Source organism: Kogia breviceps, chromosome X (genome assembly GCF_026419965.1).
Source record: "Kogia breviceps isolate mKogBre1 chromosome X, mKogBre1 haplotype 1, whole genome shotgun sequence".
NCBI classification, from domain to species: Eukaryota; Metazoa; Chordata; class Mammalia; order Artiodactyla; family Physeteridae; genus Kogia; species Kogia breviceps.
The window spans coordinates 61,358,543-61,372,203 of NC_081330.1; the positions used below are offsets into that span (position 1 = coordinate 61,358,543).

Here is a 13,661-nt window from a genome sequence, read left to right on the forward strand (position 1 = left end):
TGATTTTCTTCTCATAATTTAAGCAAAACAACTTAATTGCAACAGATTGAATGTAGAAGCAGATATGAGAATCCAACTGTCTTCTGTTAAGCCAGATATTAGAGACTTGCAAAGATGTAGATCAGTGTCAATCTTCTCATTGATTTTTTTTGTTTTGAAAAAATATATTTATCTTTATAAAAATATTTATAGTCACATATAACAGGTATTTATTATTTTAATGAATCAATACATAGTTAATTTTTTGTTTTAATTTCTAATATAGTAAATATCAATAGATATAACCCACAAAAACAAAAGTACTTTGGAGTCATCAGTAATTTTTAGAATTATAAAAGAATTAATTTTTATTATGTTTATCATCTTTAAGGTTTTTATTTTTATTTTTTAAAATATTTATTGGAGTATAGCTGCTTTACAATGTTATGTTAGTTTCTACTGTACAGCAAAGCAAAAGAATTCTTGAGACCAAAAATATTGAGAATTGCTTTCTTGGAAGAGACTGTGGAAGATAGTTCTCCTACTTGTGGTGTAGTCAGCACTCACGAAATTACTTGACTCCTTTGTTGTCAACATCTTGGTCACATGATATTGATTAGGAAAGAGGAAACTGTTTATCTACCTTTATTTGCCCATGTCAGTAAAATTGAATGAAAACTTTAAGTCTGGTGCTTAGGGTTAATGCCGCTTGCTTAGCTTTGAAGCTTTTTTTTTTTTTTTTTTTTTTGTGTGTGTGTGTGTGTGTGTATGTGTGTGTGCGTGTGTGTTATGGCAATTAATTTAATCTGCTGTTTAAAAAACTGATATAGACTGAAATCATCTATATAAATACGTACAAGTCCACTTGTTTGCCAAAAGTGGAAAACTTGAAAAATACAGATAAGAAAATGTGCATCTGGGGTCATAGCTTATTTAGCTCACTCAATAAGTTTTATATGACATTTAGAACCCCATGGTAATCTAGTTTGTGTGTGTATTCTCTCTAACCCAGATTGAATATATTCTTCTGTGATTAAAAAGCCTGATTTAACACTATTCATTTCTAAAATACTAATTTTATTTTCTAGTGAATCTTCGTTATAAAGGAGACCAAGGGTAGGCTATAGGTGTGTTAAATTTGACATTTTGTTCCATTGCTTACTATTTTCATCAGTGAAAAGTCATGGATTTTTAGGACTATCCTCTCCAAGTTTAAACGCACTAAAAGTAACTCCATGGAATGAAGCTGCTGAAATCTTCTGTGGCAATGTACACTTCCTTGGGGTTCTACATTGTTTGGGGAGATCTTGTTGGAGTTCAGAGTAGATATTAGACAAGAAAGTAACATAGGGTAGTAGTTTTGTTATTTCTTTCAATACAGAAATGTTTATGATGATATGCAAAATTTATGATTTAGTTCAAGCCCTGAACTTTTCTTTTCTCCAAAGAGAGTTTTATGTTGCAAACCCAGCCATCTGTTAATATGTGAATTCTCTTGATTAGTCTACTCCAAGTGTGGTATGAACTATTACTAACTTACTGTAAGACATGTTCACAAACTGAGAGTAAGCATTTAGCAACTTTTACAGAAATTTGACAAAGTAATTTTATGTGTAGAATCTATTAGTATAAAAAGGGATTGTATTTTATGACATTTAAATTTCAATTTTCTAAATAATTCATTTTGATTATATTTTATAGAAGTATGGTCTGCAATGGACTTGGAGAAAAGGGGGAAAAATATTGGTTGGTCTACACAGAAAGTGTGAGAAGCACTACACTAGATGAGTATGAAAACTGTAAACCTGAAATGGTCCTTGAGTTTAGGTCTGATATAAAGAATAGGAGAAGCAGAGATTAAAAGAAGTAAAGATTCCACCCCCTCACCTGCCCAGTTGGCTGATACATAATTATCACATAAAATATTTGGATTAAAGGGTTTTAAGCTCTACCTTAGGAAAGAGGCAAGACAAAAAATTACTTACAAGCTCTCCCATCTGCAGTTTTGTGTGAACAAGTTAGTTACTTGATCACATTTTAAAGTTAAGCAACACTTGAATAGAACTTGTTAGAGTTGAGGATGGCAGGTAAGGCAGTGAACACGTTTTACTAAATAATTTAAAAAATTGAAACAACCCTTTACTAATAAACAACTCATAAAACTGTAATATACTCATATTTATCTTCATAACTGAGGCTTTTTAAAACTTAGCTTTTAATGAGTCATAATCCTGGTTTGAAAATATGAGATATTATTACTTAAGCTTACTTGGTAACTTTAAATAATTTAACTTTCAATTCTTTATTGAAATATTTGCCATTTTGATTCTTTTTCTTGGCAGACAGATAAGAATTGCCTCTGATTTCTTATTAGAAAATAAAATACCTGATAACTTCTAAAATAGACAAATAGGGAAGTAGAAATGAATATATCAAATTAATGGTCATCACATTTGTTTGCTCCTTATTAAGATAACAAAAAGGAGCTTGGGTCTTATAAGGAACTCCCTTAGCTCAAATTGTCTTTCGTTATATTATTTATCTCTTACATCAGAAACTTCTCAAATGTTCTTTAAAATTTTCTTTTCCACAATAGGATGTATGGGAGTGTGATTCACTAAGTGAATGAAAGTGAGAAAATATTAACCAAGTATAATTTATAGGGAAAGGTATATCTTTATAAAATTAGAGAAAATGCAAAGCCATATGTATGTGCTAAAGTATATGTTTAGCAGGAATGGCTTGGGATGTGAATTTCACTGTTTTAATTTTAATTCTCCTATTAGGTTTTTCTTGTTAGAAAGAAGACTGGTCCTGATGCTGGACAGCTCTATGCAATGAAGGTGTTAAAAAAAGCTTCTTTAAAAGGTAGAAAATTAGAAAGCTTATTAAAATAGAATTTGGTAAAGCTTGTTTTAAGAAATATGCTGTGTACTACTTATATAAGATGAGTAGATGAGTAGATTTAGTTTCCTTTTAAAATGAGTAATTGTTACAGATTTCTAGTGGTAAGTGATATTTCTAGGTTTGATATTGGCATATACCCTAAGTTAGTGAGAGTGTACCCTGGTAAAAATTTACTGGGATAAAAAGTGACATGTTTTATTTAAAGTGAACTTATTTTATTAAACTATATTCTTTTATTTCAAGATTCTTATTTTTTCTGTCTATCTGTGTTGGTATTGTATATTGAGAAAGCACAGCCACCTGCATACACTTATATACACTGTCTTCCAGGCTGTGATTACAATAACACTGTGCTCAGTTTTATTGTTTGTTTGTTTGTTTGTTTGTGGTACGTGGGCCTCTCACTGTTGTGGCCTCTCCCGTTGCAGAGCACAGGCTCTGGATGCGCAGGCTCAGCATCCATGGCTCATGGGCCCAGCTGCTCTGCAGCAATTGGGATCCTCCCAGACTGGGGCAGAAACCCGTGTCCACTGCATCGGCAGGCAGACTCTCAACCACTGCACCACCAGGGAAGCCCTGTGCTCAGTTTTAATCAATAAACTCATTTGAACAATTGGAGACTAATGTATAATAAATGCTTATTCACCAAATAACTTTGTGTCTATTTAGCCCATCTCTAGATCTAAACTGAATTTGTTAGCTTTCTGAGAATATGATAATTACTGTCTAGGAATATAGACTGCAAATGCGGGCACTTATAAAGTTATGTTTTATATTTCCATATTTTTGTTTGGTTAATTACTGATGGGATCTCTACTGAAATTATATATGAGAGCAATATATTCTACCCTTCTGTAATTTTTAGTTCGAGACAGAGTTCGGACAAAGATGGAGAGGGATATACTGGTGGAAGTAAATCATCCATTTATTGTCAAATTGCACTATGGTATGTAATCTTTTTTTTTTAAATTTTGGAATTAGAGAACTAAGATTTCCTTTCAGACAATAATATAACAGGAGATAAATACTTTAAACAGGAAATGAATATGGAATTATTTAATATATTCAACTATGTAAAATATATTTATCTGAAATAAGAATTAATATCTAGCTTTTAGTTGTATTTCCTGTATTTGTTGGTTAACTTGTCTAAGGTAACAAGATAGTGTCTTCTGATTACTTGTCTAGTAGTATTTCTGTACTATGCTATACCTCCAGGGATCTTAGGCTATAAACTACTGTGGTAATTTCTTCAAAACATTTTTGTGTTTGGAAGGGCTCCTCTTACATGTTCATAATGAGCATATTAATCTTACTTCCTCATTCTGTTGAGAGGACCATATGGTATATTAGTCTATTTGAGTTATTTTTTCTTATGTTTGGCAGGAGAGGAATACCAGTGAGAAGCAGTAGGTACAATGGAAAGAACATGAATTTGGAGTCAGACAGTTCTGAGGTGTTTTTTTTTTTAATTATGATATAGTTGACTTACAGTATTATATGTTTCAGGTGTACAATATAGCGATTCACAATTTTAAGGTTATATCCCATTTATATTTACTATAAAATATTGGCTATAATCCTTATGTTGTATTATATATCCTTGTAGCTTATTTATTTTATACATAGTAGTTTGTACCTCTTAATCCCCTACCCCTATCTTGCCCCTTCCCCCTCCCTCTCCTCATTGGTAACCACTAGTTTGTTCTCTATATCTATGAGTCTGTTTCTTTTTTGTTATATTCACTAGTTTGTTTTATTTTTTAGATTCCACATAGAAATGATATCATACAATATTTGTCTTTGATTTTCACTAAGCATAATATTCTCTATATCCATCCATGTTGTTGAAACAGCAATATTTCATTCTTTTTTATGGCTGAGTAATATTCTTCTGTGTGTATTGTGTGTGTGTGTGTGTGTGTGTGTGTACACCACATCTTTTTTATCCATTCACCTGTTGATGGAGACTTAGGTTGCTTCCCTATCTTGGCTATTGTAAAAAATGCTGCTGTGAACATTGGGGTGCATATATTTTTCATGGTAATATTTTCATTTTCTTCAGATATATACCCAGGAGTGGAATCACTGGATCATATAATAGTTATAGTTTCTTTTTTTTTGATGAAACTTCATACTGTTTTCCACAGTGACTGCACCAATTTACATTCCTTCTGACAGTGTATGAGAGTTCCCTTTTCTCTACATCTTCTCCAACATTTGTTATTTGTAGACTTTTTGATGATAGCCATTCTGACAGGTGTGAGGTGATACGTCATCATTGTTTTGATATGGGGTTTTGATACTCTGATGATTAGCAATGTTGAGCATCTTTTCATGTGCCAGTTGGCTATCTGTATATCTTCTTTGGAAAAATGTCTATTCAGGTGTTCTGCCCACTTTTTAATTGGGTTGTTTGTTTTTCTGATGATGAGATATATGAGCTATTTATATATTTTGGATATTAATTCCTTATTGGTCATACCATTTGCAAATATTTTCTCCCATTCAGTAGGTTTGTTCATTTCATTGATGGTTTCCTTTGCTGTGCAAAAGCTTTTAATTTTAATTAGATCCCATTTGCTTATTTTTGCTTTTGTTTCCATTGCCTGAGGAGGCAGATCCTAAAAAAAAACATTACTATGATTTATGTCAAAGAGTATTCTGTCTGTGTTCTCTTCTAGGAGTTTTATTGTTTAAGTCTTTAATACATTTTGAGTTTATTTGTTTATGTGGTTTTAGAGAATGTTCTAATTTCATTCTTTTACATGCAGCTGTCCAGTTTTCCCAGTACCACTTACTGAAGAGACTGTTTTTTCTCCATTGTATATTCTTGCCTCCTTTGTTGTAGATTAATTGACCATAAGTGTGTGGGTTTATTTCTGTGCTCTCTATTCTGTTCCATTGATCTATATGGCTCTTTTTCTGTCAGTACCATACTGTTTTGATTTTTGTAGCTTTTAGCATGGTCTAAAAGTCAGGGAGTGTGATGCCTCTAGCTTTGTTCTACTTTTCCATATTGTTTTGGCTATTTGGGGTCTTTTGTGTTTCCATACTAATTTTAAAATTATTTGTGCTATTTCTGTGAAAAATGCCATTGGTATTTTGATAGTGATTGCACTGAATCTGTAGATTGCTTTGCATCACCAATATTAATTCTTCCAATCCATGCAGTTCTGAGTTTTAATCATGGCTCCATTGCTAGTTTAATGTATGCATGAGATTGTGGCATTTGGCTTCCCTGGAGAATTCAAAGGCATATACATTATTAAATCACTGATCCAATCTACTATGTCACTCTCAGTTTTTGAAATTTAAAAAGATAGCAGCTATTGATTTTATTCTTAGGTAATTTTGACAAATAATGCATTATAGTATGTACCCAACTCTCTCTGTAAAAATCCCTCTAGAATTTTCCACCCATTATTCTTTTATTCCCCATTACCCTAATGGAATGAGAGTAGTAGTAGTATCTAAAGATCTCCTTCCTTGAATCTCTAGGATATCATTAGATTAATCACTAAACACCAGTTGTGTTCAAAATATTCTATTCAATTCAGTGGGCTCTAGAGGTAAAATAATCTCTGATCTCAAGAAATTTATAATCTATAGGGAACACAGACATGTAAGACCAATTAATTGTATAAATCAAAATGGATTAAATACCATAAGAGAGACATAAATAAAGTCCAATGAGATCTCAAAAGTAGTAACAAGTAATTCTGATGGGGAAGAGGTTAAGGATGCTACAGGGAAATGTAAAAAGAGGGAAACCCTTAATAGGAGAGAGCTAAATAGAGGAGGTGGCATTTTTGTTGAGCTTGACAGAATTAGTAGATTTTCAGTAGGTGGGGAAGTAGAGTTCAGGCAATTGCAGTAGAACATGGTGCTCCATAAATCAGGAAAACGATGGTGGTACAAGTTTCTGTGTAAAGCTACATCCAAGGTTAATTATGTTCTGGGAAGGGGTTTATAGCTTTTTCAACACTAGTTTTAATTTTGAGATAATGTTATCCAATCATGGACCATGTGAGTAAATGCTTAATTGCTTTATACTGTTCAGTAATAAAATTCTAAACATATATATTAATTAAAAACTATGCTAAGCTTTGTAAGTCTTAAAATTATTATTACTACATTCTAATTAGCCTTTCAGACTGAAGGGAAGCTGTATTTAATACTGGATTTTCTCAGGGGAGGAGATGTCTTCACAAGATTATCCAAAGAGGTGAGTATCTGTAAACTTTTGCTATATTTTATTGAAACAAAACTAAGAATAATTGTTTTTGTTCTTTTGCTAATTACTTTTTTCCTATGAAAATTTTAAATAATTATTATTTTTTTGTTACATAGTATTTAGTGAATGTGCCACAGTTAATGGCATTTTCTGTCTGCCTGCCATTTAGATCATCTCAATGTGTTACTCATTTTTCTCTTAGGCACAAGATCAGTATAAATAATTGGATGAAGTAGATAGGGGCAAACCTAGGACTTTGGCTACTCAAGCTACCAAAATGCCTCTGGGAGTAGTGTTTAATTTATTCAAATTTAAAACAGCTTTATGGAGGTACAGTTGACATACACTAAACTGCACATATTAAAGTACATGCTTTGATAAATTTTGACATTTGTATAAACTTGTGAAACTATCAACACAATCAAAATAATTAGGTTATTCATCATCCCTAACATTTTCTTATGGCCTTTTTTAATGCTTCCCTCCTGCCCAACCCCTGCTGAATCTGCTTTCTGTCACTGGTTTGCATGGTCTAGGACTTTATATAAATGGAATCATATAGTATGTATTATTTTTTGGTCTGGCTTTTAAACTCAGCATAATTATTTTGAGATTCATCCAAGTTGTTGCATGTATCAGTAGTTCATTTTTATTGCTGAGTGGTATTCCACTGTATGGATATACAATGATTTGTTTATTCATTCGCTTGTTGACGGACATGTGTGTTTTTTGCAATTTTTGGATATTACTAATAAAGCTGCTACAAACATTCATGGACAAGTGATTGTATGGACATGTGTTCATTTTTCATGGTTAAATACCTAAGAATATAATGACTGGGTTATAGAGTAGGTCTATATTTTAACATTTTAAAGACACTGTCAAACTGTTTTCCAAAGAAAACTGTTATATAATTTGTTATATAATTTTTACATTCCCACCAGCAGTATATGAGAGTTTCAGTTGCTCCATATCCTTACCAACATTTGGTATGGTCAGTCTTGTTTTAGTTTTGAATATCTGGTAAGTGTGTAGTGATACCATATTGTGGTTTTGAATTGCATTACCCTAATGACTAATGATGTTAGGCATCTCTTCATGTGCTTATTTGACATATATCTATCTTTTTTGATGAAATGTCTGTTTAAATCTTTGGCCCATTTTTTATTGGGTAGTTTTCTTACTGAATTTTGAGTCTTTGTATATTTTGGATGGTAAGTCCTTTATCATGTATGTTTGAAAATATTTTCTTCTGGTCTATGACATGTCTTTTCATACTCTTTACAGTGTCTTTCAAAAAGCAGAAGTTCTTAATTTTGATGTAGTCTGATTTATAATTTTTTTCCTTTTATGAATTGTGTTTCTTGGTGTCCTGTTTAAGGAATATTTGCCTAATCCTAGGTCACAAAGACTTTCTCTTATGTTTTCTAGAAGTTTTGTAGTTTTTGGTTTTACATTTATGTTTATAATCAATTTTGAGTTCATTTTCATATATGGTGATAAATATGTGTTGGAGTCCTTTTTTTCGTTTATAGATATCTCATTATTTTGGCATCATCATTGGAGAATACTGTGCTTTCTCTACTCAATTACCTTGCATTTTTTGTTGAAAATCGATTGACCGGATATGTGAAGATCTGTTTGTAGGCACTGTTCTGTTCCGTTGATCTGTTTGTCTGTCTTTATGACAATACAACACTTTCTTGATTACTGTACTTTTATAATATGTCTTAAAGTCAGGTAGTGCAAATCCTTGATCTTCGCTCTTCTTTTTCAAAGTTGTTTTGCCTCTTCTAGGTGCTTTGCATTTCCATATCAATTTAAAAATCAGGTTTTCACTCTCTACAAAAAAGCCTGCTGGGATTTTGATTGGGATTGTATTGAATCTGTAGTTCAATTTTCAGATAATTTACATTTTCACAGTATTGAGTCTTCCAATCCATGAACATAGTATCTCTCTCCGTTTATTTAAGTCTTCTGTAATTTCTCTCGGCAATGTCTTGTCATTTTCAGTGTACAGGTCTTGAATATCTTTTGTCAGATTTATCTCTAAGTATTTTCTTTTTAAAAAATGCCATTGTAACTGGAATTACTTTCTTAATTTTATTTTCAAATTGGATGGAAATATGATTATTATTTTTGTATATTGGACTTTGTATCCCACAGTATAACTAAACTTAGTGATTTTATCTAGCAGCTTTTTGGTAGACTACAAATAGAACTTTCTATTGGTAATCTGCACATAAGGAGTTTTACTTCTTCTTTTCCGTTATGGACATCATTTATTTGTCTTTGTTACACTGGCTTGATCCTCCAGATCAGTGTTGAAAAGTATTGGTAAGAGTAGACATTCTTGCCTTATTTCTGATTTTAGGGGGGAAAGCATATTTTCACCATAAATTACAAAGTTAAGTATAGGTCTTTTTGCATGTTCTTTATCAGGTTGAGAAAGTTCCCTTCTATTACTAGTTTGTTGAGGTTTTATCAGGGATGTATGTTAAATTTTGTCAAATACTTTTTTTTGCAGTTATTGAGATGATGATCGTGTTTTATCTTCTTTAATCTTTTAATATGGTGAATTACATTGATTGATTGTCAAATGTTGAAGCAGCCTTGCATCTGTGGATGAACCCCATGTAGTCATGATGTTTTCATCCTTTTTGCATATTATTGGACGTTATTTACTAAAAGTTTGTTAAGAATTTTTGCATCTATTTTCATGAGAGATATTTGACTGTAGTTTTCTTTATTGTTTATATCTAATTTTGGTGTCTGAGCAATTCTGGTTTCATAGAATGAGTTGGGTAGAATTTTCTCCTCTTCAATTTTCTGGAAAAATTCAGTGTTAAATTGTTATTAAATGATTGGTAGTATTCACTAGTGAAGCCATATGGGCCTGAAGTGTTTTTTTAATGGTACAGTGTTTAACTATAAATTCAACTTATTTAATATACTTGGGACTATTCAGTTCATCTTTCTTTTTGAATGAGCTTTAGTATCTTGTGTCTTTTAAGGAATTTGTCCATTTCATCAAAGTTATCAAATTCATTGGCATAAAGCTTTCATAATATCCCCTTGTTATGACTTTTATAGGTGTAGAATTGTTAGTGATGTTGATATCATCATTCCTGATGTTGGTATTTTGTGTCTTCTTTTTTCATCTTACTTAGCCTTGCTAGAGGTTTATCAATTTTATTGTTCTTCTTAGAGAACCAGCCAACTTTTGGTTTCACTGATTTTCTCTATTGTATTTCTGTTTTGTTTCATTGTTTTCCACTTTAATCTTTATTACTTCATTTTTCTCTGCTTAATTTTGTGTTTCACTAGCTTTTCTGGTTTTTAAGATGGAAGCAGAAGTTATTGATTTGAGACCTTTTCTTCTTTTCTAATATAAGCATATAGCATTACAAGTCCTCTAAATACTGCTTTAGCATCATCTCACAAATTTTGATATGTGATGTTTTTATTTTCTTTTAGTCCACCGTGTTTTCTAATTTCCTTTTATTTCTTCTTTGTCTCATGGGTTATTTAGAAGTATGCTAATTAATTTAAAATTATTTAGTCAGTTTCCAGATAAATTTCTATGATTGATTTCTAATTTAATTTTATTGTAGTCATAAAGCATACTTTGTATGACTTGAATTCTGGTAAATTCACTTAAATTATTTTATGCTTCAGAATATGGTATATCTTGGTAAATGTTCCATGTGTACTTGAGAAGAATGTGTACTCTGCTTTTGGGTAGTAGAAGGTTCTGTAAATGTCGATTAGATTAAGTTGGTTGATAGTGGTATTAAGTGTACTATATTCTTCCTAACTTTTTCTCTACATGTTCTAACATTTTTTGAGAGACAGGGATTGAAATCTTTTACTATAATTATGGATTTATCTATTTCTTCTTGAATTTCTGTCAGATTTTGCTTCATGTATTTCAAAGTTCTGTTATTAAGTGCACAAACCTTTAGGGTTATCATTCCCTCTTGGTGAAATGACCCTTTGTCATTATGAGATAACTCATTTTATCCCTGCTAATGTTCTTTGCTTTGAAATCTACATTGATATTAATACAGTCACTCCAGATTTTTAAAAAAATTAGTGTTAGTTTAGTATATTGTTTTCCATATTTTTATTTAATCTATTTGTCTTTATATTTAATGTGCAGTACTTAAGGCAGCATATAATTGTCCTTGTTTTTTATACAGTCTGAAAATCTATGCTTTTTAATAGGTGTGTCAGCCTTGTTACATTTAATCTGACTATTGATATGGTTGGGTTTGAATCTCCATCTTTCTATTTGTGGGTTTTTTTTTTTATCCCTTCTGTGTTTTGTTCTTTTATTCCTCTTTTGCTGCCTTATTTTTAATTAATTATTTTTCATGATTTTATTTTTATATCTTTGGTTGACTTTTTATCAAAATAACATTTAGTTGTTGTGTTATTTTAGTAGTTGCTTTAGGGATTTTAGTATAAATTTTTAATTCAGGAGTCAGGAATCTATAGTCTCAGGCCAAATATGACCTGTTGATTTTTTTTGTAAATAAAGTTTTATTGGAACACAGCCACACCCTCTTGTTTAGGTATTGTCTATGGTTGCTTTTGTGCTTTAGTGGCAGCATAATTGTATGGTCATTTTTTATTGGATGGCAGGTGTTATGTAATTAATTTTCTTGTATTCTAGATACTTGTGTTTTCTTATAAGTAGTATTTAGCTTTGTTCTGGGATGCAGTTAACCTGTTGAATCTTGCTTTTAACCTTTGTTATGTGGTACCAATGCAGAATTTAGGATTAATTTTTCCCAATACTGAAACATGACCCTCCTTAGTACTCTAACTAGCCTATCAATTATGAGATTTTTCATTCTCACTGTTTGGTACAGGACTTATCCTGGTCCTTTGTGAGCTCTGTGAATTCTTTTTAAAAAATCTCTTAGGGTTGTTATTTTCCTGGGCTCAAGTAGTTTCCTTAGATCCATGATTGGGAATTCTTCATTGGATGGCAGACATCCTGAAATTCACCTTGTTAGGTGATGGATATTTTTGTATTCCTATAAACATTATTGAACTTTTTTCTGGAATTTGTGTGGAACTAGTTTATTTCAGATTGTTAAACTGGACCAGAGCAGTGTCTAATTGGGATGATTTTACACCACTGTGAAGCATCTGATTACTCTGTCCAGTGCCCTGTGAATTATGGGTTTTCTGCTCTGTGTGGAGGTAACAGGAACTATTCCTGTCCCTGAGTGAGTTCCATGGATTAGTCCCTCTAATACTTCCATTGGTTATTTTTCTGGCTCAGGTTTCCTCACTCACATGTGCTGAGCATTTCTCTGCTGAATACTTTAGAGAGACCATCTACATAACTCTACAGTTCTCTCTCTGTAATTCTCCCTTCTATACTCTATCTTGTGAATTCTGTCCTTCTTGTCTCCCCACTCTCTCAGCTCCATCCCATCAACTCAGGAGCCTTCCAGGCTCTGGCCTGACTTTGCCCTCCCTGCATTGCTGCTTAAGAACTCTTTCTAGGTAGTGAGCTAGGACAGTTGTAGGGTTATTTCCATCTCTCAATATTCACTGTCCTTTGTTGCCTGATGTCCAGTGTCTTGAAAAGTGTAAGTCCATATATTTTGTCCTGTGTTTTAGTTGTTTCAGATGGGAGATTAAATCCTGTCTTTGTCTACCTCATTTTGTCTTGAAGTGGCAGTCTGGGAGTAGAATTTTAATTGGGTGATAGTGGTTCAACATTTCACTTCCAGAATTAAAATATGGGAAAAATACTCTTGATTCTCAGAGCTCTAGAACTTTCTGTGAGAAAGGAACAGTGTGATTCTGGGATGCTAGCTAGTGCTTAAGTGGCTAAGACCTGTCTACCTGTCTACCTCTACCTGTCTACCTCCAGTATAGAACATTCCATGAATGAACATAGACTGTGACCTTGGTATATTGTTTACTGTAGAACAGAGTTCAGTATGTGATAGGGTCTGTCTAGGACCCCCTTCCCAGAGGGTCTTTAAAGGACCTTATTAAAAGCTGGTTCCAAGACACAGAGGGGAAATAGTATAACAAGTATTCATGATTTCTTGTGTTAGATTGCAGAAGCATGAAGAATATGTTTGAGAAATTCTTACTTGTAGTCATTTCTAATTTTCTTTTAAACTCTTCAGACCTCTATTCTCGATGTGGGACTATCTAAACCCATACTAGCACAGAGATGCAGTCAGTAAGTTTTGATTCCTAAGTCTGGAATATTAGGTAAGAACAAGCATTTTAAATGCATTTCCCAAAAGACAATAAATTTATATATTCATTGAAGAGGATGCTAAGAAATTTTTTAATGGTTACTTCTATAGACAGCTTATTAAGTTTTTTATTGGTTATACTTCATGTGTATGTACAAAAAACTGCTATATCATCAAAAATGAGAACTTACTCTTTATGCCTTAGAAAAAGACTTTTAAAAATACATTTTTGTATTTGTTAAAGAAATTTATAATGTATGTCATATATATTTTAAAGGGAATGGCACCTCCCCAAATTTCTC

General features: G+C 32.2%; 1 protein-coding gene across 8 annotated transcripts in view; it reads left to right on the forward strand.

Moving 5' to 3' along the window:
- The window catches only part of RPS6KA6 (ribosomal protein S6 kinase A6), a 158,700-nt gene that overhangs the window by 76,452 nt on the left and 68,587 nt on the right, over positions 1 to 13,661 (forward strand). For all 8 annotated transcript variants that reach the window (XM_059051260.2, XM_067023965.1, XM_067023968.1 and 5 more), the window contains 3 exons: positions 2,766 to 2,847; positions 3,752 to 3,832; positions 7,035 to 7,114. In XM_059051260.2, the coding sequence (XP_058907243.1) occupies positions 2,766 to 2,847; positions 3,752 to 3,832; positions 7,035 to 7,114 (243 nt within the window). The remainder of the gene's footprint in view (positions 1 to 2,765; positions 2,848 to 3,751; positions 3,833 to 7,034; positions 7,115 to 13,661) is intronic.